Source organism: Ochotona princeps, chromosome 30 (genome assembly GCF_030435755.1).
Source record: "Ochotona princeps isolate mOchPri1 chromosome 30, mOchPri1.hap1, whole genome shotgun sequence".
Classification (NCBI taxonomy): domain Eukaryota; kingdom Metazoa; phylum Chordata; class Mammalia; order Lagomorpha; family Ochotonidae; genus Ochotona; species Ochotona princeps.
In genome coordinates, this window is record NC_080861.1 from 19131239 (window position 1) to 19145859 (window position 14621).

The 14621-nt window shown below is 44.2% G+C and overlaps 1 protein-coding gene across 6 annotated transcripts in view; it reads left to right on the forward strand.

Moving 5' to 3' along the window:
* The window catches only part of GOLGA4 (golgin A4), an 86824-nt gene extending 74089 nt beyond the window's left edge, over nt 1-12735 (forward strand). For 5 of the 6 annotated variants that reach the window (XM_058657268.1, XM_058657271.1, XM_058657270.1 and 2 more), the window contains 3 exons: nt 2936-3022; nt 8541-8603; nt 12037-12735. In XM_058657268.1, the coding sequence (XP_058513251.1) occupies nt 2936-3022; nt 8541-8570 (117 nt within the window). In that variant the 3' untranslated portion in view covers nt 8571-8603; nt 12037-12735. The remainder of the gene's footprint in view (nt 1-2935; nt 3023-8540; nt 8604-12036) is intronic. The other variant, XM_058657269.1, reaches the window with a different exon arrangement.
* Nucleotides 12736-14621: the final 1886 nt, after the last annotated feature.

Consider the following 14621-nt stretch of genomic DNA (forward strand, 5'->3'; position numbering starts at 1 on the left):
TTAGAGGAGGAGTCTGCAGAGCTCCCCAGAGGAGGACCCAGCACAAGTCTGTGTGAAACTCCAGCGTGGTGCCAGTTCACCACGGCTGTGCTGTGCTCTTAGGGTCATGCCATCGGTAGCAGGATGTGACTTGCATGGCAGCGGAGGGGATGTGCCCTGGCTGGGCACCCCGATGGAGGAGTGCTGGCCCTGGTGGTTAGCTTCAGCATCCATTTTACTTGTCTGACTCCTGAAAATGAAGGGTAACCTGCCATGTTGCATTCCTCATTATGGTCATTTAAATATTGGCAGCTGGTAGCAGAAGCTCGGTTCAATGTGTCGCACATTTACTGGGCACTTAGCCATGTGCAGCCCTTCACTTGGCACCTGCTGGGTGCTGAGATGAGAGCTGACTCCATCTCTGCCTTCCGGCAGCCCCCGTGCAGGAGGGAAGTGGAGCTCTTCTTAGTTGCCTGTTGCAGATGTACAGCGTCAGGAAAGTAAGAGAGGAAGTGAGTCGTCTGGTTTACGTGGGGAAGGTGACAAGGACATCACAACAGAGGGGCTGGGCTTTCAGAGAGGACAGTTGAACCTCGATGGCTGAGCTGGAAGTGGTTTCTGGAAGGACCAGAGCTCTGAGGCAAACGGGAGTGACTGTCCTGAAAACAGTACAGATTGCAGGGGGGCCTCGCGTGTTCTCGGGGTCCCACCGAGGTGTGCGGGAGAGGCTAGCCCTGAAGGCTTTGGAGCCCAGGTCGCCCAGATCAGAGTCATTTGTAGTTGTTGCCTCTCGCCGACTTGCCCAACTTCTGAACACTGTGCCTTTAGAAGGAGCCAGAATATGCGGTGGCCTTGGTGACTTAGTTACCGTCGGCCGTTGTTTCTCGTCTGGCCGGGTGTGTGTGTCGTCTCGCCCGTGTCTCCTCTGCTTCTGCACAGTGTCCTGTGTGTTATGGAGTCAGTGACGTTTTGAGAGCTCACATGTCACGCACACATTCCTAGAGTGTGCAGTTTGCCAGGCCCTGTGTTCTTGGATTTTGCACTTTGTGTTTCTTGGATTTTGGTCCTCCATACTGTCGTTGAACCTGAAATGCGGCCTCTTTTCCTCTTGCAGGAAAGAAGTGTTTTTTTCATCTTGAGTTTGAGGTAGCCTCTCTCTGAAGACAAGTGGCAGGAAAGGTTGCTTGTAAACCAGATGGCGCGGTTGGACTTTTCCAGTTACTGCCCAGGGCTGAGGCTGTCAAATGCCCAGGGCTGAGGCTGTCAGTTCCTCCTCTTGGTGTGGCTGGGCACCTGCACTGCCCCTTTGAAGTGTTTTCTGGCCTCTTACTCTTCATGCAGCTTCAGGATCCCTGAACAAATTGCCATTTCAAAATATCTAGAAAAGTGAAGAGACAGCTAGCCGGGGTTTAAGAACGTGCTTGTTCATTCGTGTGGATGTGGTGTCATAGTGAATCTGAGTGGATTTTTCGGGTGACTTCGAGTTTGTGCACTGCTGAAGAAGAGACGTGCTCCGTATAATTGTAACTGTCTGAATTGAAAATTGTTGGTACTTCTTAAAAATAATGTTCCTAGGAAGGATACAGAAAGTTGCTTCAGCGTATAAAGAGAAAGTAGTATTGAAGTAATAGCTACCAGACATGGCTCTTGACATTGCGTGCCACGTGTAGACTTGCTTGCTTTCTAGGGCCCGACTTTAGTATACGAGATGCTGTTAAGTATGGGTGGTATAGTGTAAATGCAACTTGAGTGTTTTGGAAAAATGCCTTTTGGAATTTGGCAACAACTAAATTGTTTTAAATGGTTTTCAAATGCCTTTAAAAAAATATCTGGTCATCAAAGTCACATGGACAAATATAAAGGGAGGAAGAAAGCTGAAACTTGCCATGTGCGGGGCTTGGGATGTAGAAACAAGGTTGGTGGATCTACTAGTTGAAATACATATTAGAAATCTGTCAAGTTTCTTACCTACACTCAATGCAAATTTGGAGCTTTTAAAAACTTGCCTTCCTGGAAGTGATTATATTCTTTTCTAATGTGAGTTTCCAAGATTTTCGATTAACTATATTGTATCTCTTTTTCACTAACAACCTTCCCCAGACCTCCTTCCCCAAGCCCTAGACACAGAGAAGGAACAGAGAATGTTAGAGTCAGTTTTCTGGGCTACTCTCCCACCCTCTGAACCCCCAGGGGAGCACTCCACCTGACTGTGTATGTAAGCACAAACTTGTTATCCAACTTATTTCATGAGCGATATCTTCTTTCCTCTCTGTCTCTCTCAAAACATCCCATCTTGATACAAAATGGGGAGTTTCAACCTTTGAGGAGAATTTTCCAGGGCTTATGGGTGACACTCTGACTTACGGTATATTTATTTAGAGCTGCACAGTTTATGACCTTGTTTTGCAAGCCACCATGTGTAATGTTTTAATTCATCATGTTTTCTCCCAAACAAAGCATCTTGTGTTTATTGAAAATGTGATTCGTATTTTTTTATTAGGCCAATGTGCTGCATGTCTTGAAAATACCTACTCAGCATGTTCATGGTTCATGCGGTAGCCCATGTTTGTGAGATAGATGATGTGATTTCGTTAAAACTGAACCTGGGGCATTTCTGATTCTGATTATTTAGAGCACATGTTTGGGCAGTACATCACTTGATAGGTTGTGCAATAAAGAGTCTTTTCAGAGGAGTGAGTGATCATGTTTCATGTTCATGAGACAGAGGGCCAAGGGCGTCAGCACGTTCATAGAGCTTCGTGCCTTTGTAAATGTATCTTCTTCATATAAGCCCAGACTTTGCGAGGCATTGGCTCGAATTTCCTTGCACACGCCTTCACATCACACTTCTTTGTGCGTGGCTTCCATTGTGAGCACTGAGAACCCCCCAGCAGACCGTGTCAGACGGGCGCAGGCTTCCCTGCCTATTACTGACCTGTGTTCATTTTTCTCATAGACCATGGCCAAAGTTATAACCACTGTACTCAAGTTCCCCGATGATCAGACTCAGAAAATTTTGGAAAGAGAAGATGCGCGGCTGACGGTAAGTTTTAGGAGCGTGTTATGGGTAGACATAACTCTCATCTCCTCTGTTTATATTTTGTTTCATTCATAAACTCGGAGTGGTTAAGAGAAAACTAAAGTTGTTCAGTCCTTCTTGCAGCACCACCTGAGAAGTGAGAGGGAATTTATATTAGAAATGTTTAACCAGAGGGCAAATGTGAAAGGAGTGTGTTTGGGTTTTCTAGACGTGAGGGTGACACACGTATATACTGTGCTGGGAGTTCTGGGCCATTTATGGAAAGGATGAAAAAGGCATTTGTCCTGACATATTCACTAGTAACCTTTAAGCAAAATTATATCCTGGTCGAAGGTGTTTCACAGAGGACAGTTCCCTATTCTGTTTCCAGCGACACAACTCCACCACCACCACACCCCCCAACTCCACCACCACACCACCACACCACCACACCACCACCACACCACCACACCACCACACCACTACACCACACCACCACCATACCACTACCACACCACCACCATACCACTACCACACCACCACACCACCACACCACCACTATACCACACCACCACCACACCACTACCACACCACCACCACACCACACCACACCACCACCATACCACTACCACACCACCACACCACCACACCACCACTATACCACACCACCACCACACCACCACACCACTACACCACACCACCACCATACCACTACCACACCACCACCATACCACTACCACACCACCACACCACCACACCACCACTATACCACACCACCACCACACCACCACACCACCACCACACCACCACACCACCACACCACCACTATACCACACCACCACCACACCACCACACCACCACACCACCACCCCACCACCACACCACTACCACACCACCACACCACTACCACACCACCACACCACCACACCACTACCACACCACCACACCACTACCACACCACTACCACACCACCACCACACCACCACCACCCCACCACACCACCACCATACCACTACCACACCACCACACCACTACCACACCACCACACCACTACCACACCACCACATCACCACCACCACACCACCACTACCACACCACCACCACCACACCACAGAACCCCACTAATCCACCACATCCCACAACTCCACCACACCACCACATCACCACCACCACCATACCACCACATCACCACACCACAACCACACCACCATCACTGCCGCCACCCCACTACTCCACCCCATGATGCCACGACCACACTACACTACCCCCAACCCCACGACCACCACACCTGCCCCCCATACCACGTCCCAATATCTGCCTGGTTCATGACCTCAGTGTTGCTTTTCTCTTCTAATACAAGCGCACATCTTCTCCTTGATGCTGGATTAGCAAGGTCTGAGTTCTCCAGTGAGGAGCACTGAGCCAGTACATTTCAGAACTTCTTCATGGAAGTGCGTGCTGGTCATGAGTCCAGATCGCACTTCCTGTGGTTTCCAGTTATCTTTCCTGGTTTTGACACAAAGAACTCAACCCTGAGTCTAGAGCTGGCTGGGTGAGAGCCATTACCCCTCCAGGCTGAATGCCTCCAGCACTGAGCTGGGGAAATCTGTCTGCTCTGGCCCTTTGACACTTCTGTCCTGAAGGATCCAGCGCCTCTGGTGTATTCTGATGCCTTCTCTTACCTTGTTCTTCAATTCATTTCAGCCTTCCTGACCTGTAGCCTAATAATAGTCCCATTGAGTTGTGTTCTGCACAACACTATGTTAAGCACTATTAAGTTATTGAAAAGTTGAATTAAAAAATGTTTTAGTGAAAAAATATTTTGAAATCCAGAGATTTGCCATATCCATCTTTTCCATGAATTTTTTTTGAAGAGCCCCCCAAAAACTTGGATTTCAAATTTATTGTTCACAAACTTTTTGAAGTACACTGGTACATACTGGTTTTGTAGGTAATTGCTATTATTTTGATTGCCGTTTAACAGGGTTTTTTAAATTCCCCCCAATTCCTATCCCAATGGCCTCAAAATATTGCTCTAGCTCTCATTATTTCTGGTTGCAGATATTTTTGATAGAGAAGTTTGTCACTGTAGTGTGTGTTGTCCACCAGCAGAGAACATGTTATTTTAAATAGCATGGACATCTGATAAAGATGCTGTCAGGGTAGGAGGTTTCCTTCATTAAATTAGACGTTGTGTCTTTTTTTTTTTTTTTTTTAAAGATTTATCCATTTTGCTACAAAGTCAGATATACAGAGAGGAGGAGAGACAGAGAGGAAGATCCTCCGTCCGATGTTTCACTCCCCAAGTGGCCGCAACGGCTGGTGCGCGCCGATCCGAAGCCGGGAACCAGGAACCTCCTCCGGGTCTCCCACGCGGGTGCAGGGTCCCAATGCACCAGGCCGTCCTCGACTGCCCTCCCAGGCCACAAGCAGGGAGCTGGATGGGAAGTGGAGCTGCCGGGATTAGAACCGGTGCCCACATGGGATCCCGAGGCATTCAAGGCAAGGACTTCAGCCGCTAGGCCACGCCGCCAGGCCCCGACAATGTGTCTTTATGAAAATAAAAGCTTCAGGTCCAGTGTGAGCTGGTCGATGTGATACTCTCTTTATGGACGACTTTAAAAAGAAATTTCTGCGTTTAATAAAGCTTTGTATTTCACTATTTGTCTTTGTTTGTTTTCCTGTGGCTTTTTTTTTTTTAACCTTGTTGTTGGGAATGGGCAGGCTCTGCTTCCTGCTGGTCTGTTTCATCAGGATGTGCAGCACAGCGCAGGCCCAGCTGACGCCGCCGCTGTGGCACGTGTGATGGAAAGCATCACTGCATTGCACACACTTAGGCAGTCTTGACTTGGTCTGCTCTGATGGAAATATGAAATAAATTAGTAAATTTCAGTAATAAACCCTAAAGCAGGTGGAAAAGTTTTTCTTTCCATGTTCAAGATAAAATTAAAATCTTGGAAAACAAAAGTTTTTTCAACTGAGTGGAGTGTGTGTGTATATATATATATACATATATATATATATATATATATATATATATATATATTTTTTTTTTTTTAAGGGGAGAGGAGCTTCTGTTAAGAGCCATGCTTTTATTTACTGGAAAGGCAGTGTTACAGAGGGAGGGAAAGGCTTCTATCTACTGGTTCAATCTCCAAATGGCCACGAGGGATACGCTAGAGTTCCAGGGTAGTTTGAGGGCCTTGGTGTGCAGAGAAGGGATTGAGGGCTTCCTGGACTTGACACTGGGAACCCAGTGCCCTTCAGAGGCGGCGTGTCTGCACAGAGCCGCATGGCCTTGTGAGGGTTGGTGGGGCACCAGGGCGTGGCGGCCCCTAGGCAGGATTCGGGGTGATGTCCTGAAGCAGTGCCTCCTTTTTTGGCAGTGTTGTCTTTCCCAGGAAGTGTGATTGGGACCCTCAGGGGGGCGGGGTGGGGTACCCCTAGGATTAACACCTGCCATAAAATGTTCCCATCTGTAAATCCAGCACCTTCCAGTGCCAGTCCATTGGGTGTGAAAGCCAGTTGCTTTCTGACTTGAAGAAAATCTTTTCATATTTCTGGCCCTTACTGGTAAAATGAAGGGATTAGATGATGCTGTCTGTAGAGGTGCGTTTCCCTCTAAATATAACTTTTAAGGTTTTAGACTTGTCTCGGGTTGGGGGAAATTACCTTAAATAGAGCGAGCAGGCATTGTAAACAAGACACAGACAAAATGCATTTTAATGTCTATCTTCACAAAGCAGTTTTTATCTTCTCTCAAATCATAGTGTGTTGTGCCTGCTACATTACCCTGATGGTTTAGGGTAGCTTAGGTGACCAGAGCAGATGGGATATTTGAACAGCACAACGGTGATTTGCCCATTTATACTGAATAAAATTGCCCTGCAGGTATACCCTCAGATTTTGTTTTTAAGTGAATATGTTCTATTCCTTAAGATTCTGTTCATCTCCTGGAATTGAGAGCGCCCTCTGTTGTATGGAAACCTCTTGTTACAAGATTTTCTGTTTAGAACTCAAGCATAAAGTGATATGGCTGTTTCCTTGATGATCCATTCGATTCCCCCTCCACACTAGTCCCATCTGCCCCTTGGTTGTCCGAGAACTTTCCGCCCTGCTGTTGTACCCATTCTTTGGGTTGCCTGGTCCCTGCTGCAGTCCAGTCCTGTGCTGTGTTAGTTGCAGCGTGGTTAGGGACAGAAGTTTTCTGTTCTGGCATGAAGTTTGCTTTTCCCTCTACATGCAAGAAGATGTGTCCAGAGTGCAGTCAGGAAACAGATGCAAACAGAACTGACACGTGGTGGACACACCGTGTGTCTCACATCTGTGTGTGTCATCTCCAGCCTGGCTTTGACTCTGGTATTGCCAAGGCAACAGTGTGTGATCATTGTGGGGAAAGTTGCAAACAGGAACATTGCTACCCAACACATGGGGCCCTTTTCATCCTCCACCTGCTTCTGTCATACCAGGATCATCAGTGTGCTCAGTCTGGTAAATTTCCCCATGTTTCCTTAAATCCTATAGTTACACATTTATAATTATTCCTTGATCACTGAGTTTTTTTGTCTACTAAAAATGAGAGTATGTGACAGATTACCTGTTTCACTTAATGTCTTTTTACAGAATTTTCCCTCGTTTTTCATGGCTGGTTTCTATCATTTCACACAATTAAATTGTGTTTGGTTTTTCTGTGCCTACAAGCATTAACCCAGGAAATATCCATGCACCCATTTTGCAAGCTTGAACGTTTTCCTATTAGATATTAACCTTACTGTGTTGTGTATGTTGCAAATATTATCTTCTAATTTGTCTTTTGATTTTGTTGCGCTTGTTACTAACTTCACCTTGAATGTAAAAGCTAATTAAAATGATTTTTCTGAGATTGGTTACATCTTTAGTTTTAGTCTTGACATAATGAAACAGCAATGATTTGGAATTATAAATATCTTAAAATAGGGCATAGATACTACTTAAGATTATTTGCTTCTGTAAGATATATTTGAGATCGAGTTCCTTTAAATTGAAATTCCACCAGGGATCCCTGTTACTAAAACCACTCCTGATTTACTGTCCGTTTATAACAGAGTTATATAGTGATAAAATTAACACATTTTGGGAATGAGAATTCATTTAAACTGTGTCTCAAATTCGTTTTCCTCAAATTTTTTTAAGGTAAATGAAACTATGGACGTGCATGCTTAATGGAACCGTGAAAAGAAAAATAATTTTATAATGCAAGTAATGACTGTCTAACTTAACCTAACACTTAAATGTCTTAATGATGAAGGACACCTTTCATTCAGTTCAAATGTTTAGGTGAAAGTTGTCAGTAAAAATCTCAGCTACATGAAATTGTATTTACTTACAGTGGAGGAGTGGACTGTACATTCCTTATAGTTTGCCTGTACACCCTTGCTTGGAGAGTTTTGAGAAAAATCCAGTGCGATCTGCTTAGTCCTATGAACTTAAAGTATACATAGAGTCTGTGTGTTATAATGTCTTAAAACTAACCCAACCAGCTTTTTCCTTCCCGGCTTTGTAGTTGGCTTCGCCTCGCAGTGGCATCTTCTGAGTGAGGCGTCAGTCTGTGCTTAGGTAGCATGGGGTGAGTGAAGAATATTGTGCCTGCTGTCTTTCATTCCTAACTCACATGTCTTGCATGTTACTAACCGTTTTTGCTGGGATTCTTTTGCTCTTGTTTAATCAATGTATGATTATGCTGCGGTTCCACATGTGTTTGTTCATTATTTTCCATTAATTAATAATCACCACCTCCAGCAAGAGTTCATATGATTTGGAAACATTATTTCTTTAACAATCATTGAAAGTTGCAGAATTGCTCTTTGAAATTCTGTTAAAGAATCAAAAACAAAATTGATCTTTTGTTTTCAGTATCCCAGACATCTTTAGAACGAATTCAAGTTAGCAAAAAGAAATGAGAAATCATTTCATTGATAAAAGGGTGAAGTGATATACTTTACAAATCCAGAATTTGAAACACTGGAATGTGTTATTGGAGTTCAATCTAGACAAACACTGGAAACCAATAAGGTTGATTTAAAAATAAACGGCTTCTAGGAAGCCTGTATGACTTCTGTCCCGCGGTGGCCCTCAGGCAGCCGGCTTTAGCTGAATGTAGCTGTTTGTAATGAATGTAACTAACATGTCACAAGAGCAGTGGCAGTATCTGTCCCCGCCATTGAAAGCCCTCCGCCTTCCTTCATGCTAGTAAGAGTCACTGTGAATGTTTGGCACCCCCTTAGAAGTTAGGGTACATCATGTGTCAGACATTGCCAGAACTCTCATACACTGGCTAATCACACTTTATTTGGCTTAGTTATAATTAAAATGTTCTCTTTGATCAATAATTCAGCCAGTATTTAGCTAACAGGTTTAAAATGCCAAGGTACATTTCTTTTATTAAGCTTTTAGCTTTAGGAAATTCTTTATGTCTCCTTTTGAGTTAGCTTGGTTTCATTTGCCTCAGTGGTCATCTAGAAGGATCTTGTCCCTGAAAACTGCCTTACAACAGCTGGCAGTAGAGTGCGTGGGAGTGATGGTTCATTTTGATAATACATGTGTGAAAATGAAAAGCAAAGTAAACCTCTGTGTAACCCATTAAGTCTTAACTTTCTGTTTCTCAGTGGATCCTAAGTACAGCAACACGCTGGGTGCTCTGTTAAGGCAGTTAGGAGCCAGCAGGGCCACTCGGGGCGTTTGCGCTGTGCGGTGTTTCTGTGGATTGGCATGCTGCCTCCTCAGCTTCGCACCGGAAGCATTTCAGACGTAAGATCCGCAAAAGCAGACGAGGGAGCATCCTTACACCCTTAACCTGGATTCCCCAGGTGTTAACGTTTTGTCAAATTTTGTCTTACACTTGACCTCTCTCCATGTACCTTTTCCTTGTTTCATGTTGTAACAGTTACTACAAAGGTTGTTGTTGCAAGCATGTAACACATAGAAAAACACTCTAAGCAGCATGAATGTGTCTTGAAGAACAAAGGTATTTTCCGCAATATGACTATCAAACCCAGGATGTAATGGTATCACAGTTGTTACCTGATACACAACAGATACTAGATTTTCCCCTAGTTTTTCAAATAATATCTTTAAAAAGAAAAGATTCATCTGTTTATTTGAAAGGCAGAGTTATAGAGAGAGGGACAGAGATCTTCCATCTACTTACTGATCCACATCCCGCCTCCTCCACCCCACCACCCCACCACCCATCACACCACCAGAAACAGCCACAGTTGCTAGAGCTGGACAGGTCTGAAGCCTGGAGCAAGGAACTTGTCCAGGTCTCCCATGTGGATGCAGGGACCCAAACACTCCAGCGGTCCTCCATTGCCTTCCAAGGTGTGCCAACAGGGAGTTGGATCAGAAAGGGAACAGCTGGGACCTGAACCGGTGCCCACAATGGATGCCAGCACTACCCACTATGCCACAGCGCTGGTCCCAAATATTATCGTTATTTAAGCAAATTTAATGAATTTATTGAAAAGTAGTTAGAGAATCAGAGAAAGAGGGCAAGGGAGAGGTATCTTCCATCCTCCACTCTATGCCCCAAATGACCCCAACAGCTAGAGCTGGGCCAGACTAAATGAAACCAGGGGTCTGAAACTCCTTCTGGTTCTCACAGGTGCATGACGGGAACCCAAGCACCAGACTTCCTTAACGCAAAGCTGGAGAGGAAGTGGAGCAGCAGGGAATCATATGGGACTTACATGGGATGCTGACATGACGGAAGGGTCAACCCGTTCTGTACAATGCCAGTCCCCTCAATTTCTTTCACGATTTTTTTCAAGTCCAAAATCACAGTAGTTTTAGCTTTCCTATGTTTTTCAGTCAGAGTTCCAGAGAGAAAGGAAAAGACAGAGGATGATCTTCCATCTGCTAGTTCCCCTCCTCCGCCCCACAGCTGGCCAGGGCTGGGCCGTTTCTGGAGCCAGCACCTGCTTCCGGATCCCCCACATGGCTTACAGGAACCCAAGGCCCAGAGCCATCCTTGACTGCGTTCTCACGCTGTCAGCAGAGAGCTGGTCAGAAGTGGAGCAGCTGGGAGTAGAGCTGGGACCCTGATGGGATGCCAGCATTGCAAGCAGAGGACTAACCTGCGTATTTTTCTGATTACCTTTCAACTGAAAAAGTTCTCCCAGCCTTTTGGTCTTTCCACACGTTGACACTGCATCATTGTGCAATCAGTCATCAATTTCCTTCCCTGCAAAAGCTCACACGTAGGGATTTAGATGCAACTGAGATCTTTTCATATCATCATTAGGTTTATAAGATCAGCATAACTGTGAGCAGGGTTCAGTCAGGAGTAGTGGTTCATACTGTCTGTTCGTACCATGAGTGCTCACCTAATGACATCATTCCTCAGAGGTCTCACCAAGCGACGGATTGCTTCATCTTACTTGGTGATATATTTTTATGGCATTCTAAACCTGTTACTGAATCTGAATACTGGCTTGTAACAATTAAATCCAGAAGAAAAAAAAATCAAGATTTTTGGCCTTATTTCTCATGGCACTTTTAATTTAGAAAAGTTTGTTCATTGCGGCTGAAGCATTTCACGCCACCAAAGTGCCCTTTGCTGCCACATATATCGGGCTGGCAGGATTGTCATATATGTACCACACGGGCATCCTGGGAAAGCAGGGAGTACTTGGTTCTCTTGAAATGAACCTGAAAAGCTACAGACTGCTAAGGCGGCTTCCTCATCAGCATGTTGATCTTTGCAGTTTTTTTGTTTTTTAATGGCCAGATAATATTCAATATGTCATTGAACTTCAAATTACTTAAAAAAAATCCTATTCTTCAGAATTGCTGGCTCTAGGTCAGTTTGAATCATTCCAAGAAGAACATCAATTTTTAGGTGCTCTTGATGAGCTGTAATACCTAAGATAGTTCTACTGTCATATCCAGAACACCAAATATAATTTTAATCTAGAAGAAAGCAAGCTTCCCCCCAAAAGTTGACTGTGAGGTTTTTTTTTTTTTCTTTCCTTCTTTACCCTCTTTTTCATCTTTTCCAGTCATGGCTCCGGCCTTCATCTTGAAGAAGTGGAACCAGTGACGTAGGGTGACTGCCACTTACAAAGCTGTCCACGCTGGCCGTTCTCGGAGCAGGAAACCACCGTTCAGAGCCCCGTGTGGCCAGAAGACCAGGAAGAATCTGACATTGACCCACAGATTTATTATAGACCTGCTTTTATATTAGATATTGCCAGTGGAGAAGCGATGGTAGCTTTTGCTTCTTCCTTCAGGGATGTGTTGGGAAGAGTTTTTTTGTTGTTAAAAAGATTTTTTGAATAACTTAACCTGACTCATGGGCTCATTTAATAACTAATTTCTTCCATTCTTTTTGTCTCTTCTTTGAACTGCTTGCCTCTCTTATTTATTTTTAGGGTGATTTTTCTCAAAGACTTGTGCAATACATTTTGAGGTGAAACTTAATGAATTTTTTTTCTGATAAATCAGAGCATTTAATTGACTGTTTTACCCAGATTCATTTTTTGGAATATTCACTGAAGACTAGTTCTTTAAGCTATGACACATGATAAATCCCAATGGCGGTACCTCATTGTTTACTTAGCTTTTGTACCTATATTTTTCAGAGGAAAATACTACTGTAAATTGTAAATAGTCGAGACATAACTATTATATGCAAATCTGTGACTATTGGCGATGTCATCTGGAGGAAAAGATAAATAAAGTTTATTTACTATATGGCATTTTCTTATTGTGTGTTTTTCCTAAGTTGGACTTTATCTCAGTATTTTAAGCATCACGTGACATTGGGCGCCTACTGTGAAGAGCCATGTGTCGGGATAGCCGAATGCTAAGCACTTGGAGAGACTTTGCATTCAACGCTAGTGTGACTGAGTTGGGGTGTATATGTGACAGATCCCCCCGCGGTCTGGGTTAGGATGCTGCCAGCCCTGGGCGGGGGGCACCTCCCTTGACATGGACCACCCTTGGCCTGTGTTCACGTTCAGTGACAGACAGCATGCACCCTTCATTTCCTGAAAAGCAGTACTCACTGCCAGGGTGGTCTGCAGCTCACGGCTCGAGGGGCGCTTACTTCCCAGCCAGTGTAGACCCTGGCCCTGCTGGTGTAGCTTACCTTGTGATGAATACTGTGGTGTCCTGGGGAGTGAGTAATGGGAGGGGGGGTACCCGCAATCCAAGTGTCCCTCCCTCCCTTCCTTTCCAGTAAGGAAAGAGGAACTTCTTGGCCTTTTTTGTTTGTTTTTTAATTATGCTTTGCTTAAGTTGGCTACCTTTTCTTCCACTGAAGGTTATCTGATGACATGACTTCTTTTAGATCTTTTAGTAGGTAGACACCCTTTTAGATCTTTTACTGGGGTGAAGAAGTATATTTTCAGGCAAATTAGCTTGCAGCTTCTGACGCGTCTTCCTTAACCCCTTCATTCATGGAGACAAACGAATCAGAAGAGCAGGCATCAGCAAGGCTTCTGTAGGGGGCCAGCCAGGGAGTGTCCTCACTGCACTGTACAGTCTGTGTGGAGACTGCTCAGCGCTGTAGCCTTGGTTCCGAAGCAGCCCCAGATAACATATACATAAAAGAGCATGGCTTTACTTACAAAGGCATTGAGTCAGGCTGGGTTGCACTGCTTGTCTGTAGTGTGCCAGCTGGATTTGAAAAACAATGACTATGTACGAGTCGCTCAGCTCGCCTTAGTGTATATGCAGCCCCTCTTCAGGGTGCAGCCAACCCACTTGACCTTGATGGGGTGATTGCATTGTCTCAGCGTCACGTATTCTGGAAAACAGGGCAAAGCATGGCTTCGTTGTGCTCCATGTTAGGAGGTTGACCCAATCTGGAAGTTTCCTCAAAGAACTTCTTCACTGTGTTCCTGACTGTATGCCTGGGAAATGTCGGAGCTTTTCCAACAGGTAAGGGATGCAAAGGCAAATGTGATGAACATCCCAGTAAAATAACAACGGAAGACTAAATCAATGAACAATCCATCGCTAAAATGCAGGCCCAAATTACCACCTGTTTTTATTAACCCTGGATGTAAACAGCTTAAACTCATCAATCAAGTATCAGATTAGTAAACTGGATTAGAAAACAAAACCCTTTTATTTGTTGCCTACAGGAGACACATTTCACCAACAAAGATCCATGGAATCTATATCTCATGGAGTTTGATTATTTTTTGTTGGTTTCATCTCTTCAAAACACTTTCTTCTGATCAAATTCTTCAGTGACTCATAGATCATACAGTAGCATTTTCTTCAAGAAGGTTCTTGATTTTCTTTTTCATTTCTTCAGCAACACATTAGTCATTTAGTAGCATGTTATTTAACTTCATGGTGTTGTCAATTTCTTTTTTTCTTCCTGTTGTTGATTTTGTTTTGTGGCTTTTCATTTAAGGGAATGTACAGTAACTGTGAAATGGAGACCATCATATCCAGATGTGAGGATACAATGCAGTATGCATCTCTACTTCCAGACAAAGATGGACTCCCAATGAAACTGTTTACCATATCTTGACAATAAGATGCTGGACTCTCTGTTGTTGTCCATGCCTACAGTGATGGACATATGCTTATGTATGAATAACTGTACTATAGAAGTGATACGGGGGAA